A 17,398-nucleotide genomic window follows, 5' to 3' on the forward strand; every position below is an offset into this window, starting at 1 on the left:
TCCAAATCTTCAACCATTTATCTATATTATGCTACTCTTTTTTATTAAGAGATAATAACCCCATTACCCCCATCCACATACATATCTCATACTAGTAGGAAAACACTTATGGTTTGACCAAATCAAAATACTTAGTCAATTTGGTCAATCACACCCATTATCTCTTTCTGTAAATAAAATAAAATAAAAACTAAACAATAAAATGTTAGTCAAATAGTAATAAATTAAAACATTATATATATATGAACAAATTGTTATTAATAAATAAAATATTGAGGGCTATTTGGCCACTCAACCCATCACCACCCACTAAGCCAACCTCTTGAAATTTTACACTATTTTTTAGATAATTAGGTGTCTGGAATTAACCGTGTGGTCAAAAATTTTATAAGAAAGATATGTTAATTCACCTTTATTAGATAGTTTGGAAATCAAAAATTATATATTGTGATTTCTTACTAATTATAACTACCAAATAAATAATGTTATTACTCTCCAATTATTTAAAAGATTTTAGCACCTTAATTCACTTCTAAAACTTTATAAAATGTTTCCTCCCACAAAGAAAGACAATAAAATATCTATCTTTTACGCAATTAAATCTCTATATGCATTTTTTTACACATTTTTATGGTATGTATTACATATTTTTATCGTAAAAATTATGTAATCTGTTGATAGAATTTATGATAATTTGTTATTGAAAAATAAAGTGACGTATTATGTGATAATATTAAGCATTTTGTGATAATGTTACATATTTTTAATCAAAAATTTTGAACCACAAAATGTGTAATTTTATTACAAAAATACTTGACACTACCACAAAAATTACGCAATTTCATTTCTGAACAACAAATTATCGTAATTCAACCAAAAAATTATATAATATTTATCACAAAATATGTAATATATATCAAAAAAATGTATAACAAATGTGCATATGGTAAGGTGTGTACCAAAGAGCTTCCTTTTGCACAATCACGAGCAAATACCATAATAAACAATCACGAGCAAAATTATATAATATTTATCATCAATTTTTTACTTATTTTTTTAAAAAAATTTAGTTAATTTATTTTACTTTTTGGATGTATCTTGATTAAGTACATCTAAAAAATATAAAATATTAATTAAAATATTAAAAAAATCATTAAAAATAAACAAAAACTCATCTATTATAAAGGGTGTTGACTAAATCCTCCTTTATAATATACAAGTGATTTAGACAAAAATTAGGCCTTGATTACCATTTTAAAAAATTATTTTTTAACGGATTTTTGTTTTGTTTTTTTTTATTTTATATTTTAATCAATTTTTTTATTTTATAGATACATCGAGATGTATTAAAATTAAAAAAAAAATAAAATATGAAGAAAAAAATCACTGAAAATAAACAAAAATGCACACAAATTTTTGGTCAAATTTTCATCAATTTTTTACTTATTTTTTTATAAAAAAAATTAGTCAATTTATTTTACTTTTTAGATGTATCTTGATGAAGTATATTTAAAAAATATAAAATATTAATTAAAATATTTAAAAAATCATTAAAAATAAACAAGAACTCATCTAAAAATAATTTTTTAAAAAAATCAAATTAACAGAACCTAACTTTTTTAACATTTTGTACTCTCACTTATCCACATCATGTGCCTACTACTATACTTGTGGCCATGAATTTGTCAGTGAATTTTACTTCTTTAAAAAAAATTACAAATTACAAGGGCATTAATTACTGTTCTAAAATCTTCATGGAGCCTATAAATATTGGAGTTTGAGTGACCATTTAGAGCACCAAAAAGAGTTGCTAAGAAGATGGAAATGAGGGAGAGAAAAGATTCCCATGCCCAAAGACCAAAGGGTGGGATGATCACTATGCCCTCCATTTTTGGTAAGTTTTTGTTGTTTTAATAATAAATGCCCTCTTCTTCCTCTTCTACTATTACTGGTTATATTTTGACCTTTCAATATCATTATTCATCAATATATCTACTGATATTAACTCATATATATGGCCGTAACGTTGATTTAATTATTTAAAACCATGCTATTGCTACACCCATTAAGGGCCATTAAATCGGTAAGTGAATATCATGATTTTAAGTAGCAGTATAGGTGATATTGTAAAATAAGTATCAACTGATATACTAAAAATGACAGTATTAAAAGTCCAAATAAGGGTTCAAATCTCCTCTGGCTTGCTCGGTTCAGAGACATAGGGTGGCCTCTGAACTTGGAGTGCTACAAATGATTGTTTTGAGATTTGGGGGTTTTGTGTTTTATGTTTTGAGTGGTGGTTTTGTGCAGCAAATGAGGTATGTGAGAAGTTGGCAGTGGTGGGATTTAGCACCAATATGATAAGTTATTTGACACGAGAGCTTCATATGCCATTAACAAAGGCAGCCAACACACTCACAAACTATAACGGAACTTCAAGCTTGACTCCTCTCCTCGGCGCCTTCATCTCCGACGCCTATGTCAGCCGCTTCTGGACCATCACTGTTGCTTCCATTCTTTATCAGATAGTTAATTTTCTCTCTCTCTCTCTCTCTCTCAAGTTTTTAAATTTTGATTTGGATAATTAAAAGCCAAAATATTACCTAACATGAAAATTTATTTTAAATTTTATCTTCAAAATTATTTGAGCAGTATAAATTTAAAATTAGTGAGATGTAAAAATGAATCTAACCCATGATTTTTTTATTTTTTTTTAATAATTTGAATTTATAGTATTGCTCTTAAAAGATACAAGAAAAAATTTATTAAAAAAAATTGAACTCAAAATTAGAATTATAAAATTTTATTTATTGACGAGACCTACATTTGAACCAACGTAGAATTGCTTAACTCATGTAAAACTTTGAATGGAATTTTCTAATAATTATATGAAACTTTTGGTGATCTTGTCTCATCATAAGGGCACACTAGATTGGCTAAAGACTACTATTATTTAAGTTTAAAAATTGTATTTATTTTTAAATTTTAATGATGTCATATCAATTAGATATTTAAAATAATATTATTTCTTATATATTTCGTAATCATCAATCATAATATTTACGTATCATTAAATTTCGAAAATAAATTTACAAAGTGTATAGGCATATTATTTCCCTTAGAGAGATTAATTACAAAGTTGATTAATCCTAAAAAGTCATTGACAGAGTCGAGTAAAAAAAAATATATATATATATATATATATTTATGTAATTAATTTTATTTAATGGGATTTAAGATTTGCTTTGAATTGATTTGATTAGACAAATTATACTAAGAGTTTGTTTGGGATATTCTAAATAAGTATACTTTTTAACTTTTTATGAAATATGGGTTGAGTTTGAAATGATGTGGTAGAGAGGTGATGTGACTTAAATAAGATGATGTGACTTAAATAGGATAATAATTTTTTGACTTTTTAATTTTTTTTTAAAGATGCCAAACTTAGCGTAGATAACATAAATTTGCTTGGTTTGTACTATATATTTTTTGATTTAGGCTAGGGATTTTTTTATCTTTAAATGCTTTTGTTTATTTGTCTAATCTTAATCATATAATTATATGAGATATGGAGATACGAAAATTAAAAAATATAATTAATACATTGAATTTGGTGAAATTAAAAAATCAAGTAACATGATTTGGCCGGTTCGGTTCAGATATGCTCTGTATAAAATCTTATCAATATCTCATATCTTCCAAACATGGTAGTAAAAACAAAGAATCTTGTCAAGCTTACGTCAAAGTCAAATGCCTGTTTCTGCCATTTTATTGGACTTCGTTGCCATTTTATTGGACATCGTTGTTAATTTAAGGATAAATTATATGCAGGTGAGAATTAAAAAAAAAATTATAAATCTATAAAATATGATATAAGTATGTTTGTAATTGGGTGTGAATAAAAGGCTATAATTCCCTTAGTAATTTTTTTTTCCAATTCATCCCTGTAGTTCCCCCTTAATACAATTTGAGAGTGAAAGAGAAATTGATTACTAACCATACTGAATTGACCACCTAAGATTAATTAGAATTATTTTTTTAATTCATTTTCCATAATATAGTATCTGTTTTTACTTTTTTTTTTTTCAAAAATTACACTAACATAAATTAAATTGATTGAATGTTATATTTTAATACTTTTATATTTAATTCTTTGAGCTTTAAATTTAAATAACTAATAGTTTACGTTTTATAATAAAAGTTATAGAGTGGGGCATTTATAGAGTAACTATCATTCTTTTTTTCATGTATTTTTAATGTAAAATTTTACAAATTGCTGTAAAAAATTTAAAACCTCATGGGAATCCTTTATTTACACTAAACCTACAAAGCCAAATCATAGCATGAGGTAAGTTTCAGCTTCTCACAAAACAGGAAGTTTAGTTCGAGGATAAATTTTTCCTCAACTTCAACCAAATGGAATTGGTAGTAAGAAAATAAAAATGTTAAAAAAGAAAAAATTACATTGCACAATAATAAAACTCGAATTCAACAATTTAATTTAATTTAATTAAAAACTTACTTTCTTGTAATTTTTTTTTTAAATTAGGGGCTGACTGGCTTGACAATATCAGCTGTACTACCACAATTAAGACCTCCCCCATGTAAAGGTGATCATCATCATAATAATCAATCACTCTGCCAAGAAGCCAATGGTGGACAGTTGGCAATCCTCTATGGAACACTCTTCCTATGTGCTTTAGGGGCAGGCGGGTACCGACCCTGTATTGTGGCATTCGGGGCGGATCAATTCGACCAAACGGATCCTAAACAAAAGGTCCAAACATGGACCTTCTTCAATTGGTACTACTTCGGTATGGGGGCTTCAATGCTTGTTGCTGTCACAGTGATTGTTTATATTCAAGACAATATCGGGTGGGGTTGGGGACTTGGAACTCCCGCCATAGCCATGTTTCTTTCTCTCATCACCTTTGTTTTCGGGTACCCGATGTATCGGAACTTGGACCCATCCGGTAGCCCGTTTACCCGATTGGTACAAGTTTGTGTGGCTGCTTTTAAGAAGAGAAATTTGGCTAGGGTTTCTGATCCCAAATTGCTCTATGAGAATGATCAACTTGATGCTTCTATTTCTCTGGAAGGAAAGCTTCTACATACTAAACATATGAAGTAAGTCTCTCTCCTTTTTATTATAATTTCTTAGTGTTAGACATAATTGTAAGAACAATTGATTAAACAGAAGAAGTTCAATAATTAAAAAAAAAATTAATTAAAAAGAAAAAAAAGATTAGACTTCGTATTTATTTATGGCACATAGTCATTCTAGACTCGATGTCTAGTACAAACCCAGATTGAGCTTAACCCATACACTTCTAATAATGGAGAGAAAGAAACGACAAAAATAAAAGTAGGTACAAGATCACGTGTAGATAAAAGCGAGAATTCTATGGTACACACAAGGGGTGTGTTAAATTATGATGTTTGTATATTTTATTATTATAAATATTATATTTTAATTTTATGGGTGTTGTAATTAAAAGAAAAAAAAAAAGAGTTATAACTAAATATTAAATGAGATATAATTAAAATAATATTATAATTAATATCACGATGTATCATAATTAATATCACTATAAGTTATAATCAAACATTAAAAGAGTCATAACTAGTACATATAATACACACCCTAAAAGGGATGTACCATAACATTACCTAGATAAAAGACAGTGCAAGCAAAAATGTTCAAGTCACAATTTGACAAGTGAATAGGGACGCAAATTAACCGAACCGAGTCAAATTTTAATATATTTGAGCTTATTTATTAAGATTTTAACAAATCCGAACTCGATAAAAATTTAACGGATCGAACTCGAACCATGTTGAATTAGGCTTGACTCAAACTCGAGCCTATTCACGAGTCTTAACAAACCAAAGAAAATAAATATTCATATTTACGTATAAGACTAAAGTTACAATTGGAACTTTGATTGTACAATTATATATAGAGCATATGTAAACATAGTAAAAAAAAAAAAGTCAATATCTTACCAAAATAATAATATCTACCGCTACTACTATATAAATATATTATCTATAGTTAGCTATTATTTATATATAAATAAATTTAGCTATTATTTACATTTATATATATAAATAACATATTTATCCTATTTTTTATACATATTTTACATTATTTAATATATAAATAATATATTTATTCTATTATTTAAATAAACGTTAAATGAGCCAACTAACAAGCCGAGTTTTAGTATGCTTGGACTTGTTTATTAATATTTTAACGAGTTCGTGCTCGAATGCAATAAAAATTTAACGAACTGAGTTTGAACGAACTCTTACCGAACTGAACTCGAGTCTGTTCATGAACAGTTCTATTCATTTGCAGTCATACTGGCAAGTGATTTTTTTAGGCAAACATTGAAGAAAAAAATTTAAAAAATAAAAATAAATTTAATTCGTTAAAAAATTTAAAAAATTTTCAATTCACTCTATAAAGTGAAAAATTCATCTCATTCAAATTATTTTTTGCACATTTTTTATGAAACTCCCAAAGCAATGGTAAATTCACTCTCAAAACTCACCAAAAAAAAAAAAACTTGTTACTTTCGGTGCATAAAGTCATCGTTTCTATCGTGTGATGTAAAAAATTTTGTTTTCATGTGTGTTTTATCAATGAATAACGACAAGTTGAAAACAAAAACAAAGAAAACCAACGTGTAATTCAAATGAGGAAATAAAAATCTTAGATGTAAATTTTTTAAAATATTAAACTTGCATTAATTTTGAATGTGCAAAAAATATAATTTCAAAGTTATCCTTTTCATTATCACGTGGGAACAGAAGCATCAGACAAGTGTAGATGGAGACCACTCCAACTGTGGTTTTAATATATCATTATCATCAACCCCATCAGCCTTCTCATGAATAGAGACACTATATATATCTATAATTTATATTTAAAGTTTGATTCGAAATGTGAAGGTTAATTATATCGATAATCTCTACATTTTGTCTATTGTATTATTTTACTCTTTTTCATTTTAATTAATTTAATTTTAACTCTTAATTTTTTTATTTTTTTTTATTAATTTAATCCAATTAATAACACAGATTAGAGTTTTTGAAGAAAAATTGTCGCTGAGTTAGTTGGTAAGTTGAACAAATTTATAATTTTAAATATAAAAACAAAACTTATGTCAGTCATGTGAACATTTTCTATTTGTTTCGCTATGATGCTCTTTGCACTCCTCCCTCGTCTTCTTTATTGATGTATTCCTTTGTTCCGTATTCATCAATAATAGTTACTTTTTCTTCGCTGATCAAAAAAAAAATGTGAACATTTTCTATCAAAATATTAAAAATTATAATCAATTAGAACAAATTGAGACAAAATCATAAATTTATAATTAAAATTGAGTGTTAAAATTTCAGAAATCAAAATGGCAAAAATATCAAAGTATAATTTATCTAAAATTTAAATATATAATTCAAAATTAATTTCCCTATGAATCTCATAATATATTATTTGAATCTCAAATTCTTCATTTATATTCTGATACAAAATTCCGAGTTGGAGTTGTTAGACTTCTCTTATGAATCAATCATTTGCACAAGCACAAACATATGTACTTGTGACTTTGCACATGTAACATGCCATAGGTTATTGTAAGTGGACCATGCCAGCCACACATAATCTTCTCATGCATGCATGTGGCCCCATATGTATAATAATTATCAATAATGCTAGGAGTCACAAATTTTGTGGCTTAAATGGTCTGAAACTGTCAAAACGATATCGTTTTGGATGCAAAATAAGTCAAAACGACGTTGTTTTGACAGTTTTGGACCATTTAAAGTACAGAATTTGTGGCCACCAAATATTTTTTAATAATTATATGGAGACAAAAGTAATCATAGAATTAATCATGAAAATGATAATAGATATACACAACAGATGATGAGATGAGATTGACTCAATAATCAAAAAAATGATTGTACTACAAAGAGGTGATCCAAATATAGTATTTTATAAATATTTTTGTTATTGATTTTGTAATTATTTATTCACGTAATTATTATAGAATTTGATTAAGGAATGTCTTAATGGACATGTTTGTTTGACAGATTATGTTAGATATAATTATGAGTATCATAAAATTGAGTAATAAGATTATTAGTGTAATGGTATTAAGTTAAAAATATAAGACAAAATACATTTATTTATGTACTAATTGAATTTACAAAATTACATATAAATAAATAATAAAAAAAAGGTTTTGTAAAGTGTGGGGATTGATAGTCCCATGAGATTGTTAATCACATGTCATTTTTTTTCAAACAAAAATACAGTTTAGAACCCATATAGATTACTATTTCAAGCTTGTTTTGAGAAGTATGAAAAACGTTATTTATTGAATTTTTGTTTTTTAAAAAACGTGTAAAAAAATATGGAGGTAATATGACTCAAATAAATCAATGAATAAGTTGATTTTTTTTTTTCCCATTTTCTCAAAACAAGGTCTAATTCCTCTCTAAACTCCCAATCAAACATGGCAAAAGTATTTATTAACAAAATTTAAATTAATTATATATTTCTTTATTAAACACACTATGAACACTACAAAAAAATTAAAATTTTATACACTAAAATTTAGAGACAAAATTAATTTTTAAGGATCAAATATTTTTGTTGTAGAAAATGTCATTATTATATTTTTAACAACAAAAAATTGAACTATCCTTTTAGGATCAAATTTTTTATCTCAAAAAATAAATCATTTTGAGACTAAATTATTTTGTCCTTAAAAGTCTATTTATTAGTGACATTTTCTAATTTTGTTGTTAAAAGTCTTATTTTTTACTTTTCGATACGACCTTTTAACAACTATCCTTACGACGATAAAAATTGGTTTCTAAATACCTTTTATAATAAAATTTTCACTTTTAAAAATCAAAAAATTTAATTTCTAAAACTCTTATATGTTGTAATAGAAACTGATGTATAAATATTTTAAATTTCTTAACAAATTACTAAAACTCTTATATGTTGTAATAGAAACTGATGTCTCTATTTCTTGTGTGTTTGGGTAATGAATAATTTCTCTTTCCTCATAGTTGCTTTTATGCTAACCAACAAAAGGTTGTGACTTCTAGTCCTTCATTAGGTCATACCCACACGCCATAGTCATCAAAACTTTGGCAAACCAAACACGCAAATTGTGATTGGTTCTATTCTCATATTACTATGTCCTATCTGATCAACCCTACATCATCTTGTAGTTGAATTTTCACTTTAAAATTCAATCTAATCAGATCAAACCAATCCACATGATCAAAGGTTAACACTCCCTTTCATATGACTCGAATAAACAAAAAAAAAAAAAAAAAATTAAGTTTGGTTTAATTTTAGAATTATGATTTGAGTGTGGAATGGTAATTTATGTGTGGACTTGTAAGTTCAGTTTTGAAAAGAGAAAATTTATTTGGTTATGAGTTTTGAAGAGAGTTTTAAGTTTTTGATTTTTTAAAAGAGTTTTGAGTTGTATTTTGAATTTTGAGTTTTAAGTTGCATTTTAAAAAAATTTGGATTTATTTTTCCTAAATATTAAAAAATGTTTAAGAAAATTTTTTTATTTTAAATATATAATTTTATTTTTAAATTTTTAATTTAAATACTTTATTTTATTTAATATTTTAAACTCAAAACACAACTCCACACTCAAATTATAACCAAATACATAACTCAAAACTCAATTAAAAAATTATTTTCAAAACTCATAACCAAACGCGTAAATCAAACTCTTTTTAAAATTCATAACCAAACTCTTTCCAAAATTCTATTAAAAAAATTCTTTTATATTTTTTGAAAAAAAAAAATTAAAAAATTATTTTTTTATTTTTATTTTTTTGAAAAATAAATTTTGTTATTTTTCTAAGTATTGTCCAAATAATTTGTTATGATTTGGATTTATATGGCAATTCACATTTTTTTAAAATTTAAAAAATATTAAAAAAATTATAATAAATTATACATTTAAAATAAAATCAAATTTTTTAAAATTTTTAAATATTTAAAAAAAAAACAACTCAAATATTTTTTTAAAAAAAATACAATGCACAATTGCATGAAATATACTGTACATTGAAAAAATACAACTCAAAACTCGTAACCAAACAAAATTTCTCTTTTCAAAACTCAACTCATAACTCAAAACACAATTCCATACTGAAATCATGATTTTAAAAATAATTTTAAAAACAAAATAAAAAATATATTTTTTTTTTTAAAATAGAGTTTTGAAAATAGTTTGGTTATGAGTTTTGAAAAAAATTTTGAATTGAGTTTTAAGTTGTGTGTTTAATTATGAATTTTGAAAATAGTTTTTAAATTGAATTTTGAATTATGTGTTTGGTTATGAATTTGAAAAAGAGTTTTAATATATATATATATATATATATTTTGGATTAAAATCACAACTCTAATAAAAAATCAAATGTAACCTTATTGATGAAAAAACAGTACAAGAATTATAACAGATTACATCAATAAATAAATAAAAGAGCTGTAAAGCTCTGAGCATCTTTGTTTAAAAGCATAATCCAAGATTGAAACCAAAACCTAACAAAGCCTCAATTGGCAAGCTGACAACACTCAGCATATATCATTTTGATCATTTTAATTGTTCATTTTGAGTCACTAAAATTAAACACATATCACATTTTGATAATTTTTTTCGTAATTATACTATGCCAAAGCCTAACAGGCATTAGTTTCCCATTAATTTGATGCCTTGATGTTTTCTAGTGATTTTATATTTTATTGATAACAAAAAATTTAATTAGAGAAGATGTGATGAGATGACACGTGTACATAGCTTCTTTGTTTTTTTTTTTTTTGGTCCTCTACATGTGAATAAAATAAATTTATTGGCGAGCTCATGAGAAGCACCATGAGGGAGAGCTGATTGTACATTCACTCATCCACACACTACCAACAATTTTTTTTTTTCAGAAATGCTATGTGCCTAAAAAGTATTAGAAAATGGTTCAAAATTCAAATGCAGTGTGTAAATTTAAATTTAGTATAGTATAGACCTACAAGCTGGAAAATTAACCCTTTCTCTTCCTATATTGGTATGCAGATTTTTGGACAAGGCAGCCACTGTGACCGAAGAAGACAACCTAAAATCACCCAACCTATGGAGGTTGAACACCGTCCACCGTGTCGAAGAACTAAAATCAGTGATTCGAATGGGACCTATATGGGCTGCCGGAATCATCCTCATCACCGCCTACTCCCAACAAACCACTTTCTCCCTCCAACAAGCCAAAACCATGGACAGGCACCTCACATCCTCCTTCCAAATCCCCGCTGGTTCCATGACCGTCTTCACCTTCACCTGTATGCTTGCCACCACCGCCTTCTACGACCGCCTTTTTGTCCCCTTCATCCGTACTTTCACCGGCATTGACCGTGGCATCACCTTCCTACAAAGGTTGATAAAAAAGTTTCTTATGAGTGAAAAAAGTAAACTTGACATTTGGCTTTTTTAACTGATAATAATTTTGGGTTTTTAGGTTTTTTTTTTTTTAAAAAAAAGAACTATAAAGTAGGTTTATTTTGCACATCCCAAATACCCTTGTATAGTTTTGTAGGCAACTTAGTTTTGTAGGCAACTTTTGTTCATAACTCATACATTTCTGATAGATGTGAACTCTAGATGAACAAAGCTATTAATACATAGATTATATCTTGAAACCATTGCACTTTGATTATATCTTTGCATAAGGAGAAACGACGACTTTAAAATAGTGATTATATGCCTCTCAATCTCAAAAGTTGACTCTTTATTATTTTATGTTATTTTAGATGCATTCTTATTTTAATTGTTTTATATCTCTTAATTCATTTTTCATTGAATGAAATTGTATTGCTGCTTAATATTTTTCTGTTATTTTACATGCATGCTTATTTTAATTGTTTTATATCTCTTAATTCATTTTTCATTCAACAAAATTGTATTGGTGATTAATATTTTTCTAACAGGATGGGCATTGGTTTCGTCATTTCAATCATCGCCACCCTAGTCGCTGGCTTTGTCGAAGTGAAGCGAAAACATGTGGCTTCGGCCTATGGCCTCACCGACAACCCTAAGGCCACCATACCCATATCTGTCTTCTGGCTCGTGCCGCAGTACGGCCTCCATGGTGTGGCTGAGGCCTTCATGTCCATTGGACACATGGAGTTTTTCTACGATCAAGCGCCAGAGAGCATGAGGAGCACCGCCATGGCTCTTTTCTGGTCAGCGATTTCATTGGGGAGTTATTTGAGTACCCTTTTGGTTACCGTGGTACATAAGTTGAGTGCCGGTCCTGGCGGATCAAACTGGCTTCCAGACTACAATTTGAATGAAGGGAAGTTGGAGTATTTTTACTGGTTGATCACATTGATGCAAATTATTAACCTTGTGTACTATGCGTTTTGCGCGAAATTTTATACTTTCAAGCCGGTTGAGATTCATAGGAAGGAAGATGGTGAATCCACTGGAGATGGAGTTGAGCTTGCTAGCCATGTTTAGTTGCATTTTAAGTTTTGGACATGCTTAATTTCCTTTCCTTTCACTATAGCTTGACTTTGTTTTCTATAGTAGACAAGCTTGTAGAGATCAATGGACCAGACTGTATTTTATAATGATACTGGTGGTGGGTGCACATGTGATGCACATACAAAGATCTATAGTTATGAATAAAGAATATTATTAGAAATTGTCCGTGTTTTTGGAGTTTTAAATATCTAAATCAGTTTTGTTTTTTCATATAATAATTTTCAAATTGATTATTTGTTGTGGGAATTTTTGAAAACTAAAAAAAAGTATGACAAAGTTTAAAAAGTGTTTACATCAATTAACTTATACATTTTATATAATAGTATAGACAATAGAGTCCCCTCTTAAATTAGTATTTGCCTATACATTTTGACTCTGTTGTTGTTTGATATTTCAATCTGTTGTTTACTCTTATGATTAAATTTGTGCTTTGTTTTTTTTGTTGGCCCACAAGTTCAATTTCAAAATTTTTGGACAATAGCCCAAAGATCTATACTTTGGGGGGTTAAAAGAACAATAATAATAATAATAATAATAATTAAAAAGACCATATTATCATTACCTATCCGTCTATTTGCATATTGTCCATCTAACTATCAAAGTGTCATTTATTTATGTACATATTTGTCAACATGTCATCTCTCTATTTGTCTATGTGTCACATTCTTATTTATCCATACTAGTGGTCACCCGTGCGATGCACAAGATTTTAGAAAGTCAATAATTACTATAAAAAAATTTGCTATTTGTTTATATTTCTTAATATTTTTATTTGGTTTGTGTATATAAATCTTATTTCACATCATTAAAAATATTTAATATTTCACATTATTGAAAATTTTAAAAAAGTATCATACATTAGTAAATCATCACATATATAATAGCTAATTTATCTAAGAATTACTTCAGAAAACCAAAAGTAGAGTAATAAAGACATATTATAATTAATCAAAATGACTAATATTTAAATAAAAGTAACACTAATTTTGCTTAATCAATAGTAGATATTACAGTAATTATCTCATATAATATAATAAATTAAAATAAAATTAATTTTAATTCCCATTATATTTAGTCAGTGGGTGGTTAAAATTTTTTACATGCTATTTGTTTTTTCGTTATATTGATTCATTAAACACAAATAGGTTTGGAATGATTATAAAAAAAAATTAAAAAAAATGTTTGAAAATGCATTATACTTGAATTGACAAACATAAAGAATATAAATATTTAAATTATTCAAAAAAAATTAACATTTTAAATATGAGATATCGTCCATTTGCTCAAACTCTGAATCTAAATAAATAAATAAATAATTTAAACAAAGAAGAAATTTGTGGTTTAGTTCTCAAAGGAAATGAATTACTAAAAATAAATTTAATCGTGAATTATTTCAACAGGATAATCAACAATAAAAAATCAACTGATGAATACATTTAAAGTATAACCCATATCCAATAAATTTTGATTCTTCATTTTCAATCTAACATCTACACCAAAAAAAAAAATTAAACACAAATAATCAATAAGTGAGAGAGTTACAAATTGATAATAGCAGTGTTTTTATAAATATAAAAAAAGAATAAAATCTCAATTAAATGAAAAATTATTAACAAAAAGAAAGAAATAAGGAAAAATACAGATTGTAACAAAAAAAAAATAAAAAATAATAATGTTTATTTATATGAACTCACTTTCTTACAAATGCAAAAACTCATGCAAGTACACATTTCAAATGTAAAGCAAATATTTAAGATTTTTAGGCACCGAAAAGGGATCAGAAATGGCTCAATGTTGATTGTTTTCCCCCTAATTTTCTGTTCATGGTTTCTTTTGCAGGAACTTATTTTTATATTAAAAAGATTATGTTTAAACAAAAGATATATATGGAATTCTATTATGTTTAAAATTTGTATGGATAAGTAATTGATGATTTTAAAAGATAAAATATTAAGTTCCACTTAAAGATAAACTTTAAAAAGATTAAGTTGAAATATATAGAAATTCTATAACAAACTAACAAAAGATAAATATAGATCGTTAAAAAAATTATCATCTTTTTGGAATATTTATATCCCAATCTTATTCTTTTTTTATTCAAATATTTTGTTATCTTTTATTTGAATTTTCATTAAATAGTTATATTTTTATTTTTGTATATTTTTTCATCTATATTTATTTGTTATTCATATATACATAATTACCTTTTTATTTTAAAAATCATTTGACTCGTAATATTTTTTTATTGAAATTTTTTTTAATTGTTCATATATAAATAGTTAACTTTTTTATTTTTATAATTAATTGACTCGTAATATTTTTTATTTATTTATTTATTTTTATCTTTTATTTGACTCTTTATATTATTTTGTAGTTGAAATTTGAATAGTTATCTTTTTATTTTATTTATTTTATATTTTTATCTCTACCTCTTTATTGCTCATATTTAAATATTTATCATTTTATTTAAATATATATAATCCTTTTGGCTTTTGAGATTTAGATAATTGACAAATGATTAAAAATTAAGAAAAGTGGGAGAGAAGACTTGAAAAGTAACACATAAGAGAGAGAATCCATAAGAATTTAGTATTAAGAGTTTGGAGAATTGTCATACTCCACTACATTTGTTTATATATATAGTATAGATAGATAGATAGATAGATAGATATCACATATTTGCCAACTTAATCCTTCTATTTGTCAACAGTCGCCACCACCTACAAATTTTTCAGTGGCCGGCCGGTGATAATCTAGCGGTAGTAGGATAAAAATGATTTAAAAATTCATTCAAAACAATAATTTATTCTTCTCACTAAATAATTTCATTAATCATATTTGTATTTACATAAAAGATCAATTCTTTGACCAAATATCACATTCCGTAGAAATAGACGTATCACTGATTATCACTTTTTGTTTCATTAGTCAATGAAATAAGACATAAATAAATAAGTAATTTAGACCAAAATGATAGAAGAAAGTAATTGAACTTATAGGACTAAAAAAACTTACACCACACAAAATTCTCAGCATTTTGTAAATTTGAGTCCCATTTCCTATGAGTTTTCCCAATATTTGAACAGAAAATATTTTTTTATTTTTAAATTGTAAAAAATATTTTCCATACTAAAAACTTACCAATGCCACCAAACTACAAAAGTTATTACCACCACCATTACCACTACCATTAATACATTAATTTCAAGAACGCAACTAAATAAAATTAATTAATTAATTAATTAAACATGTAAATGAATGTTATATATTTTTTAGGGCACAAATGGTTAACGTTTTTTCAAATCAATTTGTGGTTTTTAAGAACAATGCATTTAAGCAAAATCTGGACTACTAAAAAATAAATAAATAAAAAAATAAAAATTTACTACTAAAAAATCATTTATTCTTTCTATTATTTTATACGAATTTTTATAAAAAAAATTTAAAAATCAACTAAAATAATTAATGCTCAAAATAACCCTCTACAAGATTGTCGGTTCGAATTTCTGAAAATAAAATAAAAATATTTACAGCTTGTACACTATCTGATAGTACCAAACTCAACCCGTCAAACAAAAGGAGTACTTACGTGTAGATCTTATAATAAGTAAATTTATTGTCTAATAAGTCCTATAAAAAAAATTTGTCATAAAAAACGTCACTAATTATAAGTGTTAGCGACAATTTATAAAAATTATGAAAAAAAGTCGCTAATTATCAATTTTTAGCGACATATATTTTAATAGAATTTAATAGAAATTAAATCTAATTATTAGAAACTATTGATAATTTACCCTAAACAAAGTACATAAATAATTGAATCCATAATAATCTCTCCTTTATTTGCAATCTGGACCTAATCATTGCCAGTTGCGTCCTTACCTTGTAGATTCTCTATCAATACTTCTATGATTTGGACAACTCATTCTTGAATATTCAACTCTCTTCTTTAATGCATCATAGAAAATAATTGGAGCCTTGATTTTTCATATTTTATTTTATGAGTATTATTTTGCACTTACAATAATAATTCGAATGGTTGATCTTATAGATTTAAGTAGTAAAGATGAGTTGTATAAAAACTAATTTCATCAAATACTATTAGACACATAAACAAATTATATTTTGTTTTTTCAAATGCACTATAATTAAGAGTTTAAATTTAAATTATTCATTTTATAAATAAAATGTGATTTATTCATTGATATCTTATAAAGTTTTTTTTATTTATTTATAGAAACGGTCTTCACTATAAAATTTACGAAATGATGCCCACAAAACAAAGTATAGAATAATATGACAAATAGTGATATTGAAAATAAGTCATTCACTCTATGAGTTGTTTTGTTTGTGTACAATTTGATAACAAATGTCATTTCTTATATTTTTCTCACATAAAATTATAATACTCTCGTATTACATATGAGCAATCATATTGCCAAGACTTTCAAAAAAAAAAAAAATTCCCTTCCATGAGTTATTGGGAGTGTTTGGAAACCCAAAGTTGAGGCTAAAATAGCCTCAAATACAAAAAAAAAAAAAAAAAAGAAAGCCAAATCGCCTACTAAACTAATAATTTGTACTTACAAAAAAAAAAAAAAAAAAAAAAATGCCAATGCAGCCTGCAGCCGGCAGTGGGTAGGGCCAGCCTACTCCCACAGGCCGAAATGATACTTTTGCCCCTATAGGCCAATTTTGGAGAAGTAAAGTTAGGAACAAATTTGTCATTTCAACTTCAAATATCATTTCAAATATATTTTTCAATATAATAATTCAAATAAAAATTCATCCTATCTTCCGAAACACAAAAATTAAAA

General features: G+C 26.2%; 1 protein-coding gene across 1 annotated transcript; it reads left to right on the top strand.

Annotated features, from left to right (window-relative positions):
- Window positions 1–1,654: 1,654 nt before the first annotated feature.
- Window positions 1,655–12,743, top strand: LOC114260843 (protein NRT1/ PTR FAMILY 3.1). Its single transcript, XM_028201033.2, has 5 exons — window positions 1,655–1,894; window positions 2,311–2,528; window positions 4,550–5,127; window positions 11,118–11,471; window positions 12,023–12,743. Exons 1-5 carry the CDS (start codon window positions 1,819–1,821, stop codon window positions 12,552–12,554), a joined length of 1,758 nt encoding a protein of 585 aa, XP_028056834.2. The 5' UTR covers window positions 1,655–1,818; the 3' UTR covers window positions 12,555–12,743.
- Window positions 12,744–17,398: the final 4,655 nt, after the last annotated feature.

Source organism: Camellia sinensis, chromosome 10 (genome assembly GCF_055761805.1).
Source record: "Camellia sinensis isolate YWXY chromosome 10, ASM5576180v1, whole genome shotgun sequence".
Taxonomy (NCBI): domain Eukaryota; kingdom Viridiplantae; phylum Streptophyta; class Magnoliopsida; order Ericales; family Theaceae; genus Camellia; species Camellia sinensis.

Bases quoted from the DNA above. Each gene is read 5' to 3' on its own strand.
- LOC114260843 (XM_028201033.2), top strand. From the start codon at position 1,819: ATGGAAATGAGGGAGAGAAAAGATTCCCATGCCCAAAGACCAAAGGGT. The intron at 1,895-2,310 runs GTAAGTTTTTGT...GGTTTTGTGCAG, and splicing joins CACTATGCCCTCCATTTTTG to CAAATGAGGTATGTGAGAAG. The intron at 2,529-4,549 runs GTTAATTTTCTC...TTTTTAAATTAG, and splicing joins CTTCCATTCTTTATCAGATA to GGGCTGACTGGCTTGACAAT.